The sequence below is a fragment of the Brassica oleracea genome, unplaced genomic scaffold (genome assembly GCF_000695525.1).
Source record: "Brassica oleracea var. oleracea cultivar TO1000 unplaced genomic scaffold, BOL UnpScaffold00576, whole genome shotgun sequence".
In the NCBI taxonomy this organism is placed as follows: Eukaryota; Viridiplantae; Streptophyta; class Magnoliopsida; order Brassicales; family Brassicaceae; genus Brassica; species Brassica oleracea.
In genome coordinates this window covers 29,538-45,747 of record NW_013617420.1, presented here as the reverse complement: position 1 = coordinate 45,747, position 16,210 = coordinate 29,538, and the positions used below count along the sequence as shown (strand labels likewise).

The following is a 16,210-nucleotide window of genomic DNA, read 5'->3' as shown; positions in this document are numbered from 1 at the left end:
TCAATCAAATCTGATTGCAGCAGCTGATCTCAAAACATATAGAAGTTTAAAAGGACTCGATAAAGATCACTGGAATTGCTCTAAGTTTTGAGTGAGACATCGTGAGAAGTTTAATGAGCTTAAACTATTCTTTTGCAACGATTAGCTTTTGTTTGGTCTTTTTTACATGAACAGATATGATAATGTGTCCCATTGGTCTCTTAAATTCACACGGATTTGTAATGGTATTTCTTTTCAGGTGATATTCATGGACAGTACTCGGGTCTGTTGAGGCTGTTTGAATACAGAGGCTTCCCTCCTACAGCTAACTGCTTATTCTTGGGAGATTACGTGGACCGAAGGTAGCAGAGTTTGGAGACGATCTGTCTTCTACTTTTCTACAAAATCAAATACCCGTGAACCTTTTATTTCTGAGAGGAAACCACGAATGAGCTTCCATCAAGAGAATCTACGGATTCTACAATGGATTCAACCGTAGATTCAGTGTGAGACTCTCAAAAGTGTTTACAGATTCTTTTGAGTGCCTCCTGTAGCTGCTGCAATAGCCATAAGATATTATGCATGCATTCCTTTCTCCTGATTTGACAACCGGGGAACAGATTACAAACATTAAGCGACCTACTGACGTTCCAGACTCTGGTCAGCTCTGTGGTCTGCTTTGATCTGATCAAGCAAAGATGTCAAAGCTGGTGGATGAACCACCGTGGAGTCTCTTACACGTTTGGACCTGAAAAGGTCGTTGAGCTTCTAATAAAAAACGATATGGATCTCATCTGTAATGCTCAATAGGTTAGTCTACTACAAAATGTTCATGTTTCTTTTTCACTAAACAAGTTGCCGAATTTTTAATATAATCTTTTTTTTCCCTTTTCTCACGCATGTTGTAGAGGATGATTATGACTTTTTCCTGAACGACCGCTTGCTATTATACTTTATGCTCTTAACTACGGTGGTGACTTCGACAATGCTGGTGCAGTGATAAGTGTTGATGAAAGGGTACTCTTTCCAAATTTTTAAGCATGTGGATCGGAGGCCCTGGTTCTTATGATCAAAAGAGGTACTTCAAGTACCTTCTTGATTCGGTCTTTTAGATTCGCAGGTAGCAGTAGTCTTTCATCTAAAATAACGTAGCAAGCAACCTCATAGAAAAGCTGCTGTATATCAATTCTAAAATTGTGTAGAGTATGACACCAGCTCTCACTATTTGCGTACACAATGCTTAAGAATTGTGATGACAAGAAGATCAAGAAGATTTGTGATGTAAATTCAGATCCTTCAAGAACTACTGAAAATGTGAACGGAGAAGTACCTGAAGCAGCTCATCGCTGCGGTTGCCAGTGGTAGTTGTACTCTCAACTATTTGTTTTGAACATTTTAACATTCTAATATTGCTCATATGTAGACTAAAAGTTCGTTTGGGCATATACAGGTAACTAGTCATGAGTCGAGCCCTGTAGCTAGATGTCGAAGAGTATATTCTCATGCTCATGATTATCGTATCAATTCTATCTCAAATAACAGGTAGTTTATTCATATTCACCCCTTTAGATATATACTCCCATTGTACATGTCTTGCTCCTAATAATCGTTATATTAAAATTAGTGACGGCGAAACATTTATTTCTGCTGATGATTTGCGAATAAATCTTTGGAATCTGGAAATTACCAATCAAAGTTTTAACATTGTTGATGTCAAGCCTAAGAAAATGGAAGATCTATCTGGTAAGCCATGGTTTACTGTTCTTTCTGTCCATCAAGCAACTGAATCGTGTATATATTACTGCATTCTTTTTTTGCAGAGGTTATCACATCAGCAGTTCTAAAGGCTCAATTCGCCTGATTGAACTTTTGAACTTGATGTTCTGTATTCACTTACATAAGAATTCTTTCATTTTGCAATACGCAGTTTGAACCTTTCGGGGAAAGAAGACGAAATTGGCAAACATGAAACCAGGCAAGAGACTTATGACGGTACTTGAGACTTTGTCCTTTTAGGCCTTGCAAGGAGGCTTAAAATGCATTTTACATGTTATACCATATCTTCATGAATACTCACTATTTTTTTTTCTCAAAACTTTGTGTTTTAATGATCTTCTCTGACTCATATTGGACAGTAAAAAGTCTACAAAGTTTTATTTTTCCATCTACCGAATTACTCAGGTCATATACAACCTTTATTACTGTATGACTGTATCAAACACCCATACTCAGGAATCTTCGTTCATGACAGAATAAAACCCCAAAGGAATGATTCAGCAGAACTAGCTGTTACTAAATGTAAGTTAGTTCATTGACTGGTTGAACTTAAAACCCCAATATGCTTTCAAAGAGGTCAGTGGTTACATTTGAAACTGTTGAACTCTGGAAATGAGTGGAAACTAAATGTGTCACTAGCTTCCTAAATTTAAGGTTAACCAGGCAGGAGCTTATAATATGCAATGTGTAGTAATTTTTTGAGTCCTCTCCCTAATTTAAACTTGGCCACTCTATTTGTCCTTGCTTTTCACAAAAACCACATCAAAAATGTATTAATATAAAAATTGTATTTCATTGTGTAATAACCCGCCCTACTACGGGCCAAATCCTAGTAACTATATAAATGCAACAAAAATAATCAATTCTTAACCCAATTAGAATAAAAATAATTGTTTTTCATTTTAGAAAAAATATACAACTTAATATATCCAAAATGAGTAAATGAATTGATCATGATTCTTTTACTCAAAATCAGATGCCTATTTAAGTCAGTGATATATCATTACTTAGAATACACTTCTATTTATTTTTATGCATCTAAATTGGACATGACTCAAAACTAATAAAAGGTGAAGATAGTATATCAACAAATTATTATGATTTAGTTTTGTTATAAATATTTATATACATGCATAAATTTCAAAAGATTACCGATTATGTTCACTTATGTAACTACGAACTAACAATATTTTATATTTTTTTCCCGAAATAACATATATAAAAATTATTAATATATTTTTATATTTCTCTTTCTTTTTTTGTTGCAAATAAGCATATATCAAAGTATATTAAAATTTTGGAAATATACTTACACATATAAAATGAAGACCGAAACTAATACAACAATGTGGCTTACTTATAAATAAGTATATGTATTTTAATTGGGGAAATTATATGTTTACCATTTTCACGGTACCACTTTTCATCTTTACCACCACTAAGTGACAAAAGACTCTTATACCCTTGTTCTCTATATATATAATAAATCATTATTTAAAGGGAAATTCTCTCAAATAGCCATTTTTAAGTTTTTGTCACAAAAATAGCTTTCAAGAAAGAAAATGACCAAAATAGCCTCTTTTTATTTTGAAATTTTTAATATTTATTTTTTATTTTTTTAAATTTGAAACCCTATCCCCAAAACCCCACCCATTAACTCTAAACCCTAAGTCTAGATTAGTTAACCCTAGGGTCAAAATACATTTTTACCCTTTAATAAAACTTATTTTGATCATTTTTTCATTGAGTGCTATTTTGTGATAAAAACTTAAAAATGGCTATTTTAGAGAATTTCTATTATTTAAATAAATAAATAAATAATAATTTTTTTTATGTTTTCGAATTATACTTTTTCAAATTCGAACTTTTTTATTAATTTTTGTTTTGATTTTTGTTTTGAATTTTTTCTTAATTTTTTTTTCAAAGTTTCTTTTTTAAAATCGAAAATTATGTTTGAAACTATTTTTTTAATTTTTTTTTAAAAATTAAGTATTTATTTATATATTTATTAAAATCCTAAATTTTACATTCCAAAAAACCTACCCCACCCCTCAACTCTAAATCCTAAGTTTAGATTAGTTAACTATATGGGTATAAGTGTCTTTTACCTTTCATTAAAAGTGAGGGTAAAAATGATTAGTGTAATGAATAGTGGTACTATGAATATATATATAATATAAATACTCTTTGACAAATCCAAGTTCTTATACCTAAAATCAAAGGTCTAACTAAAACAACAATTAATATATTATTATTTATTGTATATGTTATTAATTTATATCGAAATTATCTTACTTAGACATATATTTTGTTTTCATATTAGTATTCAGATATATTCGAAATATTAATTGTTTAATTTATATTCAAATAAATATTTAATTTGATTTACTAATATCATTACCATATTTATTTAGACATATCTATTTCTTACATCAAAAATAAATGTTTGAATATTAATCTATTTGAATATAAATAGATTAAGATTAAATATATTCATAAAATGTAAATCTATATTTTGTTTTCATATCAGTATGTGATTTGTATTTGCAGACTTTGAATTCGTGAAAATTTTTGTTGTATTTGTACACATTTTTATTTTGTTATTTTTACTGTTTTAGATATATACTTTTTCGTTTCACAAATATCCACCTTTTCAACAAAAAAAAACTAATTTCCTAAAATAAATTTTTACATTTTCAATACATTGTTTATTGGTAAATGTAACTTTAAAAACAAATTATGTTTACTGAATCTCTATTGATAAAAAGTTTTGGATATAGTTTATTACAAAATTAATGTATCAATATTCAATATTTAACATGTTTTCTTAACAGGTGTGAAAATATTAAAACTTACATTTTTTTTTTGAAACAAAGAGAGTATATCTTTTAGTTTTTGAATATTTTTATTAAAAAAATTATTTGATTATGTGTTACTTTCAGTTTTGGTTCTAAATCAATTTCTTGTTAATTTCCTTTAATTCCATTTGATGATACATGAAAAGCCAATAGCATAAATTAGTTTTACTGATTAAAAAAACTTCACCTTTGTAAGAGTATGAAATGAAGTGGTGACATACTTTCCTATTGAATTGTACACATATATGTACGTTAGCGGGTATTAGGTTTGTCTTCAATGTTATTATATATTTTTAAAAATATTTCTTGATATATTATTCCATGCACGTATTTTTCAACTTAATATTATACTATATTCAATTAAACTGTGAATACTTTATTTATTCTTGGGGGAATTCTATTTATTTATGCGTTTTTTTAGTAAGCATATGGAAGTAAAATATATTTTATGGATATATTGGACCTTCGAAACATAGTATATGTGGGTTACGGACTCATAATGTGAAACCACAATTTTTGACAAATGTTTGAGCGGACTGAGAATTGTCTTCATCATGGTATCAAATGGAAAACGATAGAAGAGAGGGAGTCGAGTATTGTGAAAATATGATACGGAGTACACTCGATTACGATATCCTTGTGGAAGCGTAGAATTCTTCAAGAACATTGGCTGTTTTCCGTGCGATGAAAGTGATAAAAGTCAGTTTTGAAATAAGAGCAGGAGATATTGTACCAAGTAAACATGTTTACTGCTAGCCTTTGCGTAGGCCCTTGAAGATCTCCTTGTAGACAATATTGGTTACTACATCAGGACCGTCTGAATCAGAGGTATTGTCTAATATTTTAAGCCCCTCCGGTGTTGTTACCTGCGATCGTGCTACTTACAACTGGCCATGAGTGAAGACGGTCCTAGGAAGATAGAAAGCAACTTGATTCATATCAAAGACAGCAGATATTGGCGTTGGCATAATGTGAAAGGATGCATGTTGTCAAGCGGGGAGAGCTGTATCTGAGGGATCAATATTTGTTCACCTGCATCTTTCCCAGTCATGATCTCAGCCTCGACTATCATGTTACCTAGTCGAGTAGCTATCACCCTTGTCCCATTACATAATCCATAAGTATGGTTGAGATTGCGCAGCATCATGAGACTGGAGACCGTACCTTCAAGCAGAGTTTGTGGTTTGGTAGCCCAGGGAACTCAAGTGAATTTAGATACTCTTGAGGGTAGTGGCTTGTCTAGTCATCATCTGGTGTAGCTTCTTGCTCAACGGAATCGGAGCTCAAATATTTTTTAGCCTGAGATGGAACATGAGACAGCATGGTGGAGTTTAGCTCATGAACAGTATACTATTTGTAGGCGTCAACACTTCTCTCTCCACTAACTACTTCTTGTTCCGACAATAATGAACGAAGTTAGGATATGCTGCATCTGCTTGCGCTTCATGTGGTTTGTCTGATTTAGATATCATGAATTCTTTGTTCACAACAATCTGATCACCTTCCTCTTTTTTTTTTTTTATCTCTATGTGAAGATACAGTATCAGCGTCCCCATCACCAACTTTCAGAATCCATTTGGCAAAATCTTTGTCCTCCTCCCTTAATCGTATGTTTATGGAAAGGGTGTATACTTCAGCATTCTTCCAAAGAAACGATTTGCTGACTGATGCAAGGACTGTGTCTTGTCATTTTCCATGTGGCACTACATGTAATATTTGCCTAAAATCGCCTCCTAAAAGTACAGTTTTGCCACCAAAAGGTCTGTCAGCAGCTTCTGGATTTGTAGGTGACAACAAATCTCTGAGAGATCGGTCTAGCGTTTCAAATGCTTGACGGTGTGCCACTCGAGCTTCGTCCCATATTATTAAATCTGAATTTTCTTTTAACGAAGCCAACACAGAACCCCTATGGATATCACACACTGTCACATCGGTCAGTGTAAGTGGCAGCTTGAAGCGTGAATGCGCTGTTCTACCCTCAGGAGTATCTAAATTCACTTAAGATACCTGCACTTACCAAACCACAGACTCTGCTTGAAGGTACGGTATCCAGTCATGATGCTGCGCAATCTCAACCAAACTTATGGATTATGTAATGGGACAAAGTCCAATTTATCCATAAAATATATTTTACTACGATATGCTTACTAAAAACGCATAAACAAATAAATAGAATTCCCCCAAGAATAAATAAAGTATTCACAGTTTAATTAAATATAGTATTATGTTAAATCAGAAAATACTTACATGGAATAATATATCAAGATTTTTTTAAAAAAATATATAGTAACATTGAAGACAACAATAATAACGCTAACGTACATATATGTGGACAATTCACTATGAAAGTAAGTCACAACTTTATTTCACACTCTTACAAGCTGAACATTTTTAAATCAGTAAAACAAATTTAGGCTATTGATGTAGCAGAAGCTTCTAGGTATAGAACTAGATATCCGTTGATTCTGAGAATATCCGGAAAACTAGAATAATCACAAAGATCTTATTTAGTCTAAGAATGCCTAAGATCAATGTCTTCTTAAATTCGTTGAGATCACCAATGATCTAGCCGAAAACAAGAATTAAAGAGAAATCTCTTAACTTTTATTAATCAAATCATAAACTGAATACAAACTTAAGCCTAAACGGCTATATATAATAAAACCGAAAACCCTAAAACAATAAAAATAATTATCTAAATAATTAATAAAACAAATAATAAGATATTTGGAAATATTCCAAATACTTATCTACATCAGCTATTGACTTTCCATGTATCATCAAATGGAATTAAAGGACATTAACAGGAAATTGATTTAGAACGAAACCTAAATGTAACACATAATCAAATAATTTTTAAAAAATAATAATTCAAAAATTAAAACATATATTCTCTTTGTCTAAAAAAATGTAAGTTTTAATATTTTCACACCTATTAAGAAAACATGCTAAATATTGAATATTGATTCAATCATTTGTAGTAAACTATATCCAAAACTTTTTACCAATAGAGATACGGTAACCATAATTTCTTTTAAAATTTACATTTACCAATAAACAATGTATTAAAAATGTAAAATACATTTTTGGAAATTTGTTATTTCAAAAAAGGTGGATCTTTTTTAAATGAAAATTATATATCTAAAACAGTAAAAAATAACAAAATAATTTGTGTGAAAATGCAACAAAATTATGTCACAAATTAGAAAGTCCTCAAATACAAATCAAATAAAACTATGAAAACAAAATATAGATTTACATTATATGAATAAGAGACGCAATATAACATTATTTGACAAAAATAATAAAACTAAAATAAAATAAACCTTTAGAAAGACTTATACCGTTAAAATGAAATTAATCTAATAAAATATCTCAACACTCCTATTATTATATTTAATTACATTTGTGGAATATCAAACAATTTTAACCAAAAGGATGATTAGAACGAATAAATGATACAACAGTTTACACATAACATATAATCATGTTTTTAAAAATATAAATAATATAAATAAAAATTGTAGTTAGATTGTAATATATTGTTTCGGTTTATAGTCCAACAAATGATATAGTAAATAGTAATATTTTTTAAAGAAGTTTTAGTGTATAATTATGTCGTTATAATCATATATCACATATGTCATAACATCATCTCATATAAGCTTAGTGAGGCTCAAACCGGTATGACCAAACCAATATAAATCAACAGCACCGAGTTGGATAGATTGACTTTGATTTGCCTGTACCGAAAATACCTGGAAGATGTTTTTTTTTTAAACCAATAAATTGGATGAACCAATAAATTTATATTATATTAGTGAACTTATTTATAAAATTCATAATACAATATAATAAATGCAAAGTTGAATTTACTGGTTTTACATAAGAATATTTATTTGGTGAACATTTAACACAAGAATATTTATTTGCTTTACGTTGGGGGGTTCTTTTGTTTTTCCCACTTACATAAGTTATTTAAAAGGATCCCCACTCTTACGAGAAATATTCCGCGTAACATTTAGTCATACAATAACGCAACAGTATTATTATCTAGCTTTTAATATTATTTAGCTATTTAAATAAACCAAACACCTTGAATTTTGAAAATTTTAGTATTTTGTTCTAATAATTCTAAATTGTATTTAGGTTTAGGAGGTCTTTTGTTCACATTCTCAACAAATTTAATAAAACGAAGATTCCGTTTGGAAGATAAAAGATTTTCCTTCAAATTATTGATACAACAATATGACAATTTTTATTTTTTAAATCTAATTTAAAATTAAATATTCCGGACACATAGAAAATTTCAAATATGAAAGTAGCAGATATCAATACTATTAAAAGGGAATGAGTTTTAATAAATCTACTTAAAAACGTTGTTTGGCCTATTTATTACTATTAGTTATTATTTTGGTCCTACAATTAATTCAAACAAAACATTACCGATTGTTACTGAATCTCCATTGGTAAAAAGTTTTGGATATAGTTTGTTTAACTTGTTTCCATAATAGATGTGAAAATATTAAAACTTGCATTTTTTGAAACAAAGAGAGTATATCTTTTAGTTTTTGAATAATTTTTTTTTTAAAAAGTATTTGATAATGTGTTACTTTTAGTTTCGGTTCTAAATCAATTTCTTTTTAATTTCCTTTAATTCCATTTGATGATACATGATAAGACAATAGCATAAATTTGTTTTACTGATTTAAAAACGGTCAGCTTGTAAGAGTATGAAATGAAGTGGTGACATACTTCCCGTATTGAATTGTACACATATATGTACTTGTCTGCAGTGTTATTATATATTTTTTTAGATTTCTTGATATATTATTCCATGCAAGTATTTTTTGACTTAACATAATACTGTATTAAATTAAACTGTGAATACTTTGTTTATTCTTGGGGAAATTCTATTTATTTATGCCTTTTTAGTAAGCTTATGGTAGTAAAATATTTTATGTATATATTAGACCTTTGAGACATAGTATATGTGGGGTTACGGACTCATAATATGAAACCATAAATTTTGACAAATATTTAAGCGGAATGAGGATTGTTTTCAACAGAGTATCAAATGGAAAACGATAAAAAAGAGGAAGTCGAGTATTTTGAAAATATGATACGGAGTACACTCGATTACGATATCCTTGTCGAAGCTTAGAAATCTTCAGGAACACATTAGCTGCTTTCCCTGCGATGAAAGTGACTAAGTCAGTAGTTGAAATAAAAGCAGAACGGAGATGTCGTACCAACTAAACCTGTTTAATGCTAGCCTTTGCGTCTCTAAACCCCTTGAGGATCTCCTTGTAGACAATATTGGTTACTCCATCAGCCCCGTCTAAATAAGAGGGGAGAGTTGTATCCGAGGGATCAATATTCGTTCACCTGAATCTTTCCTAGTCATGATCTCAGCCTCGACTATCCTGTTACCTAGTCGAGTAACTATCACCCTTGTCCCATTACATAATCCATAAGTCTGGTTGAGATTGCGCAGAATCATGACTGGTCCTACCTTCAAGCAGAGAATGTGGTTTGGTAGCCCAGGGAACTCAAGTGAATTTAGATACTTTTGAGGGTAATGGCTTGTCCAGTCATCATCTAGTGTAGCTTCTAGCTCAACGGAATCAGAGCTCAAATATTCTTTAGCCTGAGATGGAACATGAGACAGCATGTAGGACTTTAGCTCATGGACAGTACTATTTGTAGGCGTCAACACTGCTCTCTCCGCTAAGTACTTCTTGGTCCGATAATTATGAACAAAGTTAGGATATGCTCATCTGCTTGCACTTCATGTGGTTTGTCTGATTTAGATATCATGAATTATTTGTTCACAACAATCTGATCACCCTCCTTACGTTTATCTCTATGTGAAGATACAGTATCGGCGTCCTAGTCACCAACTTTCAGAATCCATTTAGGAAAGTCTCTGTCCTCCTCCCTTAATCGCATGTTTATGGAAAGGGTGTATACTTCAGCATTTTTCCAAAGATACGATTTGCCGACTGATGCAAGGACTGTGTCTTGTCGTTTTCCATGTGGCACTACAGGTAATATTTTCCTGAAATCGCGTCCTAAAAGTACAGTCTTGCCACCAAAAAGTCTGTCAGCAGCTTCTGGATTTGAAGGTGACAACAGATCTCTGAGAGACCGGTCTAGCGTTTCAAATGCTTGACGGTGTTTCATCGGAGCTTCGTCCCATATTATTAAATCTGACTTTGCAATTGATGAAGCCAACATAGAACCTCTATGGATATCACACATTGTCACATCGTCAGTGTAAGTGGCAAATATTTTTTCTTTAGCCAACATAGAACCTCTATGGATATCACACATTTCCTACATTAAAAAGAGTTATATGATTGTATATAATCCTATTCTTAATTAGACATCTTTATTTCCTACATCAAAAACACAGTTTAACACTACTGCCAATTAAAACTGATATTAAATGTATCAAATAGTTTGCATTTAAAATCCCATTACCACCTCACCCAAACTATATAGTATTACTTTCGATTTCTTTAAAACAATTCTAAACGCAATTACCTCTAAATATAAACACAGCCATCAAAATACTTAAAAACCATCAACGTTATTATTGACCTTTTTTGGTAAATCATAACATATAACACATGCAAAGCAATCAAAATGTACAATAATATACTAATATACATCACACGGCAATCATATATCGCGCGTAGCGCGGACCGACCCTTGTGTATATATATATATTACCGGATAACTCAATGATGTATTTGTGGGGAAGTGATGTAATGACCGTGGCTCCTCCTTAAATTAAATGAAAGTAATAATAAAATTATTTAGATTTTAGTCTATTTAGAATCATGAATTATTTATGGTTTTATTTGAGATTAATAAAGATCATCTTAATCAATTAATTTTTTATAAGCAAAACCAGATGCATTTTTAAAAAACATTATATTTGTTTTTCATAATATAAATTGATTTTTTTTAATAAAACTTATAAAATAAAAAAGATTTAAAACCTATAAAATAAATAAAATATTTACTATTATTATTATAAATTAAATATTAATATACGTGTATGAGTATGAGAAAATTACCTAGTTTTTCTTTTACAAAGATGACCATCTTATGAAGTAATATTAAGGCTAAATCTTTCAAATAGACTTAAAAATGTTTTTACAACCAAAATAACGCACAAATAATATTGAGGATAAATCGCTCAAATAATATTTTTGTGTAGGCATCTTGTAGGTCCTGGTGTGTGGTGTACGAGGTTATGTGTGTGGTGTACGGATACTTCTTCGGGTACGCATGTCCTTGGGTCTGGGTATACATTTCTATACATTTGGATACACTTTGTTTCACTTTTGTTGGGTAAAAACTGTATTATACAAAAAGGTGTATAGTAGTACACCTTGTTTAACATTCAGCAAAAAAAACTAAATAATTAGTTTTACTAAAAATAACATAACATTTAGTTTTACAAAAAGGGTATACATATTATGCGGTTTTCTCGAAATGACTGTTCGTGCCTTATTCATCACTCAAATATTCATCATGATCGAGGTTCCTTATATGTCTTTTTGTTGGGTCTGATTTGGAACACCGACCAAAACTTTTTACCTTTTTTTCTTCACACCTTCCTATTAATTGGCGATACCTCAAAGCTGGCAATGCAAATATAAATTCAAGAAAGCGGTTAAAAAGGGTTTGAGCTTTTATCGAAATCTCCTCAGCAGAAAGTTTACGTTCCTTTGGTGGAGGTCATGAAGGGACCTTTTTCATTGGTGGTAAATATTCAATCTTACTCAACAGGTGGTACAAAGATATCAGTTGGATTTGGCACTGACAGTATAACCTTTTTTGTAGTCTCATTCCAAGTCGATTTTAGATAGTGGTTTGAAACAAGTTTAGAGTGCTCCATTCCCCCCATGATTTCTTCATAAAATTTGTTAAAATGGGATACTTTGAATATTTTTGTTGGCCTACCTTCCAAATCTTTCTGGTTCCTTTTTTTGTACTTGGCATTCACATTTTTATGTAAGTGTACAAGGCAACAGCTGAATATATATGGCTAGATCTATCAAACATAATAATCAAACATAATTGTTAAATCACAATTGTCTTTTACGATGCTTGAGCGCTTCTTAAAAACCATGACCACGACTTGTTACTCTTGTTGTCTACAACTCCAAACGCAATCGGAGTATCTGGAAATCCACATATTGTCCACTTGCTGTTAGTAGACAATCTTTGTACTTCCGAAATATGTGTGTACCATCTACCTCAATAACCTCTCCCAGAGATACTTCCACCCTTCAACTTTGTCCGTCCCTTTACATCTTTTCCGTTTTTTATCTTAGTTTTCTGTTCTTTAAGTTGTAGTTATTTTGAATATTGAAAAGTATTTTAAATTTTGTAATTATTGTAAATGTATATACTAGTATTAAGATATAGGATACAATGATGGGATAATATGTTAAGTTTTATTAAATACAAAAGTTGAATGGATGTTGAATTAATATGTGGAAAAGAGAGAAAATGATATGAAATGTTAAAAAAAAATATAAATATGGTGTTAGAATATGTGTAAGCATTGTCCATAGTCTTATATAACATACAAGTTTCAAATTCAACCTTAGAATTTTGTGGAAACCTAGTTGATTAAAAGTTCATTCAGTACTCAATACACTAAAATATATTAAGTTTAAATCTTATAAATATAGTTTATCATACATATTAGATTAATCGATACAAAACTAAAAAAACAGCATATTTTTTCTTTGCAAATATTTCTACTTACTTTATCATACTCCCTCTGTTTCATTAAGTTAGATGTTTTAGAAAAGCAAATTGTTTCACAAAATAGACTTTTTGTATTTTCTATGAAAAAATTGTGATCTTCAAGAAAATTATTTGACTTTATTAAATTATTATTGGTTAAAAATTATTGAAAATTGAAAATTATAGAAAACAAAACATTTATTATAGTGATTTAATGTGTTCTCTTAATATGTGTTAAAAACAATAAAAAAAAGTCTATCTTTGTGAAACAGAGACAGTATTTCAAACAAGTAGAACTTATCTCCACTCTCAGTCTCTCGCAGAACCTTACTAGTTACTACGCCTTATCCTTTTCAAAGCACCTCATATCGACAGAGCTTTTAACCATTTCTGCCTCCGCTTCTTCCCTTTCTCTATCTTCATTCAATCCTAAATCTCTTCCTCTCTGCGTCTCCAGGTTCGCCTCTGTCTTACCTCCTTCCCTCTCCTTCAAACTCCACTCCCACCATCTTCTCTCTTCCTCCGCCGTAAAATGCTCCTCCCACCGTCGAGGTGGAGGAAGACATGTTCGCCGACGATGATTCTCCCTCGCAGGAACGCAGCTCCTTCTCTGCTGACCTCAAACTCTTCGTCGGTAACCTTTCCTTTAATGTCGATAGCACCTTTCCTTTAATGTCGATAGCGCTCAGCTTGCTCAGCTGTTCGAGAGCGCTGGAAATGCTGAGATGGTTGAGGTAACATCATTATTCTCTATTGCCTAATGAGAATAGATAGTGCTCATAACTTCTTGAAATCTATTTAAACCTCTCTTGATTCATTGAACATAATGTTGTGTGGCTCTTTGTGTTTCTATGTAGCACTGAGCTTATGATATATGATTGTTTTCATTTCATAGGTAATATATGACAAAACAACTGGTCGAAGCAGAGGTTTCGGTTTTGTGACAATGTCCACTGCAGCCAAAGTTGAGGCAGCAGCTCAGCAGTTCAATGGCTATGTAAGGAGATTTTTTGATCATGAAATTGTTTTTTGTTGTTTCTTCTTCTTGGCTTGTGTGTAATGTTATTCATGAACGTTACAGGAGTTTGAAGGCAGACCCTTGAGGGTTAACGCTGGTCTTCCTCCACCTAAGAGGGAGGAATCTTTCTCCAGAGGACCAAGAAGTGGTGGTTACGGTTCAGAGCGTTCCAGTTACGGTTCTGAACGTTCTGGAGCTTCTGGTCACGGGTCTCAACGTTCAGGACGTTCTGGTTACGGGTCTGTGTTGGAACAATAAAAGCCCAATGGCTTTGATTATTAAGGTGAAAAATAAATGGCTTAAGGCTTATATCATAAAGCCCAATATTAGTCATGAGGAAAGGGAAATTGTCCCACATCGGGGAACACAAGAACCATAAAGCAGTTTAATTATGGTCTTGTGCTATGAGGTGTTAAACGGCCGCAGAGGAGAGGATGGCTCCCCACGCGCGCTGTCGCTGCCGTCCAGCCGGCTTGGCGTGGGCTTGGGTTTCGGCTTGGCCCAATAAAATTTTTTTTGGACCAAGTTAAGCTCAATGTTTTTGCCATTTCATTTCTAAAAGCATGACATTTGTGTATAAACGACATGTAGTTTGTCTAAAAACGACACGAAGTTTATCTGTTCGAAATGGATCAGAACCGAGTCAACAAGAGAGAAACTTGCGGAAAAAGTTGCTCAACGTTCCACTCCGAGATCCTTGAGAGATTTTCGAAAAACGTTGGCAACAGTTTCGAAAAACCACTCCTCGTCTCCTCTTTATATATCGACTATCTTCCTTCTTCATTTCTTAACTTTTCTCGTATCAAAATCCAACAGCGAAAATCCCTTAGCGTAAGTCTATAGTTCGAGAGTGTTTCGTAGATTTATAGTTCGATAGGGTGATTCTCGAGTGAAGCGTAATCGTCTACCATGGTTGTATCCTGAGACTCGATATTCGTACAGTACCGTCTCACTAACGGAGCGAATATTTAGAGTTAAGGAAGTAGATTATATCTCGACTCCATGTTTATTTGCGAATACGATTTCTTATCGTTCTTGTATTCGCTTTACAAATCGTCGATTTCCTTAACGTATTATTTTTGTTATATCGTTTATCTCAGTCTGGTTATCCGACTTCTACAGTCTGAACGTTCCAGCTACGGTTCTGGGTCAGGTTCGGGATCAGGTTCATCAGACCGTGTTTTGGCAACCTTTCCTGGGGTGTGGATGACATGGCCCTGGAAAGCTTGTTTGGCGAGCAAGGAAATGTTGTGGAGGCCAGAGTCATCTTTGACAGGGACACTGGTCGATCCAAGGGTTTTGGGTTTGTGACACTCGGCTCTCCTCAAGAGGTCACAAAAGCCATCAACTCTTTGAATGGTGCAGTAAGTATTATACTATTATCTTTTTAATGTCTCTTTGATCAGTAGTACTTAAATTATAGTGCAAGCAAACACTCTCTGAGCTTTTTTTTTTTTTTGCATTCTTTGAAGGATTTGGATGGAAGACTAGAGTCTCGGAAGCTGAGGCTAGGCCACCAAGGCGCCAATTTTGAGCGACTATGCATTTTGCAGATTCTGGAGGTGTAGAGCATCTTTACTTCGCTTTGAATTCGCTTTTGGGCTTTAAATGTTTTTGCGTTTATCTTTTGTAGACTAGGTTTTGGACCCTTTTTTTTTTTGTTTACTTCTTTCTTTATAGGTTGGTACATGCTTGTTAACTGGCTTGCTGTCCAGTAAATGTGAACAGCAAAGGGGAATTTTTTGCCGTTTAAAAGAGTTTACCGTTTGAATCCCAAAACGGAATTTTTTACTTTGCTAAAATT

At 32.4% G+C, this 16,210-nt stretch overlaps 1 protein-coding gene and 2 pseudogenes across 1 annotated transcript; 2 read left to right on the top strand and 1 right to left on the bottom strand.

Annotated features, from left to right (window-relative positions):
• The first annotated feature begins 222 nt into the window (after nucleotides 1–222).
• LOC106319668 lies at nucleotides 223–2,147 on the top strand (annotated as a pseudogene).
• A 7,721-nt stretch (nucleotides 2,148–9,868) lies between these two features.
• LOC106319672 lies at nucleotides 9,869–10,287 on the bottom strand. The gene is made up of 2 exons (XM_013758049.1): nucleotides 10,002–10,287; nucleotides 9,869–9,954 (listed from the first exon to the last, which is right to left on the bottom strand). The coding sequence occupies exons 1-2, from the start codon at nucleotides 10,285–10,287 to the stop codon at nucleotides 9,869–9,871; spliced, it is 372 nt and encodes a 123-aa protein (XP_013613503.1).
• Nucleotides 10,288–12,122: 1,835 nt separating this feature from the next.
• On the top strand, nucleotides 12,123–15,940 carry LOC106319671 (annotated as a pseudogene).
• The last annotated feature ends 270 nt before the right edge of the window (nucleotides 15,941–16,210 follow it).